The sequence below is a fragment of the Salminus brasiliensis genome, chromosome 3 (genome assembly GCF_030463535.1).
Source record: "Salminus brasiliensis chromosome 3, fSalBra1.hap2, whole genome shotgun sequence".
In the NCBI taxonomy this organism is placed as follows: domain Eukaryota; kingdom Metazoa; phylum Chordata; class Actinopteri; order Characiformes; family Bryconidae; genus Salminus; species Salminus brasiliensis.
Window position 1 is genome coordinate 19,893,968 of NC_132880.1, and position 5,718 is coordinate 19,899,685.

The 5,718-nt window shown below is 46.3% G+C and overlaps 1 protein-coding gene across 1 annotated transcript; it reads left to right on the forward strand.

Annotated features, from left to right (window-relative positions):
* Nucleotides 1-695: 695 nt before the first annotated feature.
* LOC140551051 (ribosomal protein S6 kinase alpha-3-like) lies at nt 696-4,175 on the forward strand. Its single transcript, XM_072674420.1, has 5 exons — nt 696-1,510; nt 1,930-2,751; nt 3,198-3,350; nt 3,532-3,893; nt 4,123-4,175. Exons 1-5 carry the CDS (start codon nt 696-698, stop codon nt 4,173-4,175), a joined length of 2,205 nt encoding a protein of 734 aa, XP_072530521.1.
* Nucleotides 4,176-5,718: the final 1,543 nt, after the last annotated feature.

Genomic DNA, 5,718 nt, shown 5'->3' on the forward strand with positions numbered 1-5,718 from the left:
TTAACATTTAATTACAAAAATAAAAGTGAAGTGTAAAATCTGGGACCCATTTATGGAGTGTTCTTGGCCCTTTACCTGAACTCCAGATATTATAGAGCATTTCCTACATTCCATAGAGTCTCTCTCTATTGCACTGACCAATGCTGTACTGCCATGATTTTTATATTTATTTCTTTATTTTTTGGTCATTATTTTCCGCTTCCTCAGCAGGTATTGTGTCTTAGTTTATTAATGTTTTTTTTAATATATAAGTTAAAAACATAAAAATAAATTTACCAAAAGAAAAGTAGAAATGCAGAAATAAATAAATGTAGATGTTGAACTTCTGTGTCAGTGAGGTTTACCTTCAACAGACCTGGCTGTATTCAATCAGATCAGTCTAAATATCACTGCAATTTGGTTCATATCTTAACCACAGGGGCCAATACTTTTCCACAGCACTGTGTGTACATACAGTTCTATACAGCCAATGAGGAACTGACCTCAGTAACCTGACTCCTCCTCTCCATTGTGATGTCATGTTGATGACATCACAGAACCTATAAATAGGCTTGTTCTCCCTCATTGGCTCAGTTAGGATTCGGCAGCCCGCGAGACAGCTGATTCCTATGTTGTCAGTGACACTGATGTCATTTGGCTGAAGCTCTTATCTAGAGCCAACTTATCTAGAACCAGCTTCCATCTGCAGGGAAACAATGGAAACCAAAAAAGCCTTGAGGAGCCTGGGCTTTCAGGTGGTTCGCAAAATCGGTGAAGGAAGTTTTGGAAAGGTGATGCTGGCCACGTCCAAGAAGTACCCCGACCAGGTGGCCGTTAAAACAACGGACCTCAAGTTGATGAAACCTGGTTTTGTTTCCAAATTTCTGCCCCGGGAACTCGCCGTTCTCCGAAAAGTACAGCACCCTCACATTGTTCAGGTGCATGACATCCTTGAGTTGAGTAACAGGCACGTGTTCATCGTGATGGAGGCTGCCGCAACCGATCTCTGTCACATGATCCAGGAGCTCCACCACATCCCCATTGACCAGGCCAAAAGGTGGTTCTCCCAACTCGTCAGTGCCGTGGTCTATCTGCACCAGCAGAACATTGTCCATAGAGATCTGAAGTGCAGTAATGTTCTGCTGACTGCTGATGACCGAATCAAACTGACCGACTTCAGTTTAGTTCGCATCTCAAGAGGCTTCCCTGACCTGAGCGAGACGTACTGTGGCACTCCTCACTACGCTGCTCCTGAGGTGCTTCTGCATGAGCCCTACGACCCGAAGAGGAGTGATGTGTGGAGCCTGGGTGTGATCTTGTACACCATGGTCACTGGGTCCCTGCCCTTCGACAGCAACAATCTGAAAAGGCTCCCGCATCTCCAGAAGCAACCCTTGAAGTATCCAGATGGTGTCACAGTGGATGAGCCCTGTAAGAACTTCATCTCCTACATGCTGAAGTTCCATTATTACCTTCGGCCTTCGGTGGCAGAGGTGGCACAGCACCAGTGGCTGCAGTTACCTGAAGACCGGTGAGTAAACCATTGAGCTGGAACTGGAGTCTCTAGTTCCAGGTTTATAAATATAAAGAATATTTCGTTGTACTTTTATTTGAATTGGATTTTTGTTTGTGATTAATATTTATTTTTAGATTGTGGGTTTATATCTCTATATAAAGAAGAACCCATATTGTATTAGAACGTTACTAGAAGTCTCCTGTAGATGTAAATTAAAGCACATATAGGAAGAAGAGGGGGGTCAGATTGGGGCAACATTTGAAGAACTATTAAACACTGAACTGCTAGAAGTTCTTTTAGAAGAGCTGTTAGGATTAGGATTAAAACTGGATCAGGACTAAATAAACTGCTGATTCCAGCAGGAATGCACAGGAGAAAGAGGTCCTCACAACCTCCTCAACCTTCTAACTTTCTGCTTCTTTCTTCATCTGCAGGGAGAAAATAGACACTGAAAAAGCCCTGAGAAGCTTGGGCTTTGAGGTGCTGGGCAACATCCAGGAAGGCAGCTTTGGGAAAATTAAGCTGGCCACATCCAAGAAGCACCCCAAGCAGGTGGCCATTAAAATAGTGGACCGTATATTGATGGAACCTGATTTGGAGACCAAATTTCTGCCCCGGGAACTGGACATCCTGAAAACAGTGATGCACCCTCACATCGTTCAGGTGCATGACATTTTTGAGATGCCTAACCATCTGGTGTTCATCGTGATGGAGGCTGCAGCCACGGATCTCCATCAAAAGATCCAGGAGCTCCACCACATCCCCGTCGATCAGGCCAAAAAGTGGTTCTCCCAGCTTGTCAGCGCTGTGGACTATCTGCACGAGCAGGACATTGTCCATCGAGATCTCACCTGCAGTAATGTCCTGCTGACTGCTGACGGTCAAATCAAACTGACCGGCTTCAGGTTTGGACGCATTTCAAAAGGCTCCCCTGAAGAAAGTAAGACGTACTGCTGCACTTCTTACTACACTGCTCCTGAGGTGCTTTTGGCTACGCCCTACGAGCCGAAGAAGAGCGATGTGTGGAGCCTGGGCGTGATCCTGTACGTCATGCTCACTGGGTCCAGGCCGTATGACCACACGGATTTGAAAGAGCTCCCAAATCTCCAGCAGCGACCCTTGAACTATCCGGAAGGGATGGCGGTGGAGGAGTCCTGTCAGGACCTGATCGCCTACATGCTGCAGTTCCGTCCTTTCTTTCGGCCTTCGGTAACACAGGTGGCACAGCATCCTTGGCTGCAGTCGAGTCAAGAACAGTAAGTAAACCATCGCGCTGGAACCTGAGTATCAAGTTCCAGGATTATAAACATAAAGAACATTTTCATTGTATTTGAACTGTAATTAGATTTTTGCTGATTTATTATTAAGTGTTTATTTCTTGCTTGTTTGTTTACATGTAACTGAGTTGTTTATTCATTTCTATTTTATTGATTAGCTTTGAAAAACTTTGAACAAACCCTTTTCATGCTTTTGGGTTTAGTCACAGTTCCATCAGGAGTCACAGAGTGTTTCACAAAGCAGCATTTCTCAGCTTAAGCCCAGGGTTGAGGACTGGAATGTCCTTCAGCTCTTCTTCTATTGGACAGGCTGGACTCTGGGATTAAGTTCTCTGACTGAACTGAGACCCCTGCTTTGTGACTCCCCCCGAGACTGGTCAGCTGTTTACTTATTTGCTGTATTTGTCTTGTATTTTTATCAACAGTGAAATGAGTGAGACTGCAGACTCATCTGTGGCTGAGGCTAAAAGCGCTCCACAGGAGAGTGTGTTCGGGTTTCCAGAGAGACTCTGTGATGAGAGCTGTAAGGAGATCCAGCAGCAGCAGCAGAACACCATTAAGCATTTGGAGAAAATACGGTATGTTTGTTTGTTTGTTTGTTGTTTACACTATTTATGACTGCTGTATCTCTGCTCTCTCTATTAAAACAGTCAGTCTGGCAGCACTGTTCTGTAAATCAGTAAATAGGTCACATACAGTATTAGTTCACTAACAATAAGCTAATACTTATTCTCCACATTGCTTCTGTACCGTCTCCAGAGTTATAGGCAGGTTTGTGGTGGAAGCCGTTGACGAGGACGGGGAACCCAGTTCTCATGGAGACACCAGCCCACTCCAGGAAGACGACAGCAGTAGAGCTGGGGCAAGTCTAACTTGCCGAAGTGTGGAGGCTGTGGAGGAGGAGCACGGCTGCTTCTGCTGCAGTCCTTTTTGTGCTGCAGTTAAAAGGGCAGCTAAAGCTTATGTTGTCGCACCGATTATCAGAGCCTCCCATTCACTTCGAGGGAAGGTGAAGAAGTTCTTCATCTCTGCGGTGCACAACTCCTCCTCTTCCCAGCAGGGGGCTCCACATTCTGCTGCCTCCACAGAAGCTCCTGCCTGTTCCGGTCCTGAACAGAGACGTGAGGATGGGACTTCGGACATTCTGCTCCATGGGCTGATGGTGGAGGCAGAAGCTGTCCTCCCACAGCCCACAGTGAGGCAGGGAAGAAGAAGGCTGCGATTCCCCAAATTTAAGGTAAGTGGACTGTTGAGTGATCGTGACGGTCCTTTTATACCATTGAATCACTTTAAATATTGATTAGAAATGTTTCAGTTGGTCAATCTTTGTCATTTTTGTCTCTCCAACAGATCCTGAAGAAGAGAGTTCATCCTCTGTAGACGACCAGCACGGCTCCCAGTAATGGTAGTGTACTGTCTGGGTTTGATTCTGAAGGGAAAGTCCCGCTCCATGGGCCAGAAGCTGTGCTCCCACCGCCCATTGTGATGCAGGAAAGCAGGAGACCAAGTCTTCAGCTCCCCTTCAGATTATTCAAACTGAGCTTACCCTGTTCATGCTTAGCCCAAACAAATCATGTTGGATGACCATGTGGACCCACCTCCCACAAGGTCTGGGTTGGAGATGAGTGATTGGAGGAACAGCCTGCCTGATCTCAACCCGAGGGGTAGGGTGTTATTGGACTTTTGTGCTAGTCACAATTTGTCCACAGCAAACACCATGTTCAAACACAAGGTTGCTCATGAGTGTACTTGGTACGCTCATAGTGTACCTTGAGCCAAAGGTCAGTTAATGATATTGTGCTCATATCATGTGACCTGAGGCCATGTTTGGACTCTCGGGCAAAGAGAGGCACTTAGCTGTTAACTGATCATCATCTAGAGGTGAGTTGGACCAAGTGGCGGGGAAAACTGCCAGACAGACCTACAACGGCCCAAAGACTAGTGAGAGTCTGCTGGGATAGACCTGCATCATAGAAGCAGCTGGACATTTGGATGTGGCCTAAAGCTTTTTGTTAAGTGGTGTTGAGGTGCCTTTAAACCATTAATTATTCAGTCATACATGTTTTTGACCAGAGGAGGATGGGTCCCCCTTGCGAGTCTTGGTTACCCTCAAGGTTTCTTCCTCCAGATCTGAGGGAGTTTTTACTTGCCACTGTCGCCTTTGGCTTGCTCACTTGGGGTTACATCATCAATTTTATCTAATTTCCTGATTTTTTGTAAAGCTGCTTTGCACCATCATCAGGTTTGCAGTGGCAGAAGTCCAGGGACTAGGAACAGTGTGGAGAGTCCATGGAGAATGACATTCGGGTGGCCATAAGAAGGTTCTGTAAAATTATCCAACAACTCAGAAGAAGAAGGAGAATCATTGCCCAAACTGTGGTCAGTTAGGGCGGTGAAGCTCTGCTCTCAGCTGAGGATATTGTTGGGCAGTGTATAGAACACCTTGAGGAACTCCTAAACTTGAGGAACATGCTTTCTGTCCAGGAGGTAGGGCTGGAATCTACCAGGGAGTCAGAATCTCACCATCTCTCTTGCCAAAGTCACTGAGGTAGCTGAAGAAAGCTCCATAGTGGCAAAGCACCAGAAGTGGAGGAGATTCACATGGAGGAGCTGAAGGCTCTGGGCATTGTAGGGCTGTATTGGTTGAGATGCCTCTGCAATGTTGTATGGACCTCTGGAACAGCACCTCTGGACTGGAGTACTTGGGTGGTGGTCCTATTTTCAAGAATGAGAACTGGAGAGTGTGTGCTTACTCTTGAGGCATCACACTTCTCAGCCTCTCCAGGAAACTCCATTCCAGGGTAGTGCAAAGGAGAATACACCCGATAGTTAAACCTCAGATTCAGGAGGAGCATCGCAGGTTCTGTCCTGACTGTGGAACAGTGGACCAGCTCTTCACACTCTCTCAGATAGTCGAGGGGTCATGAGTGTTCACCGTTTCAGTCT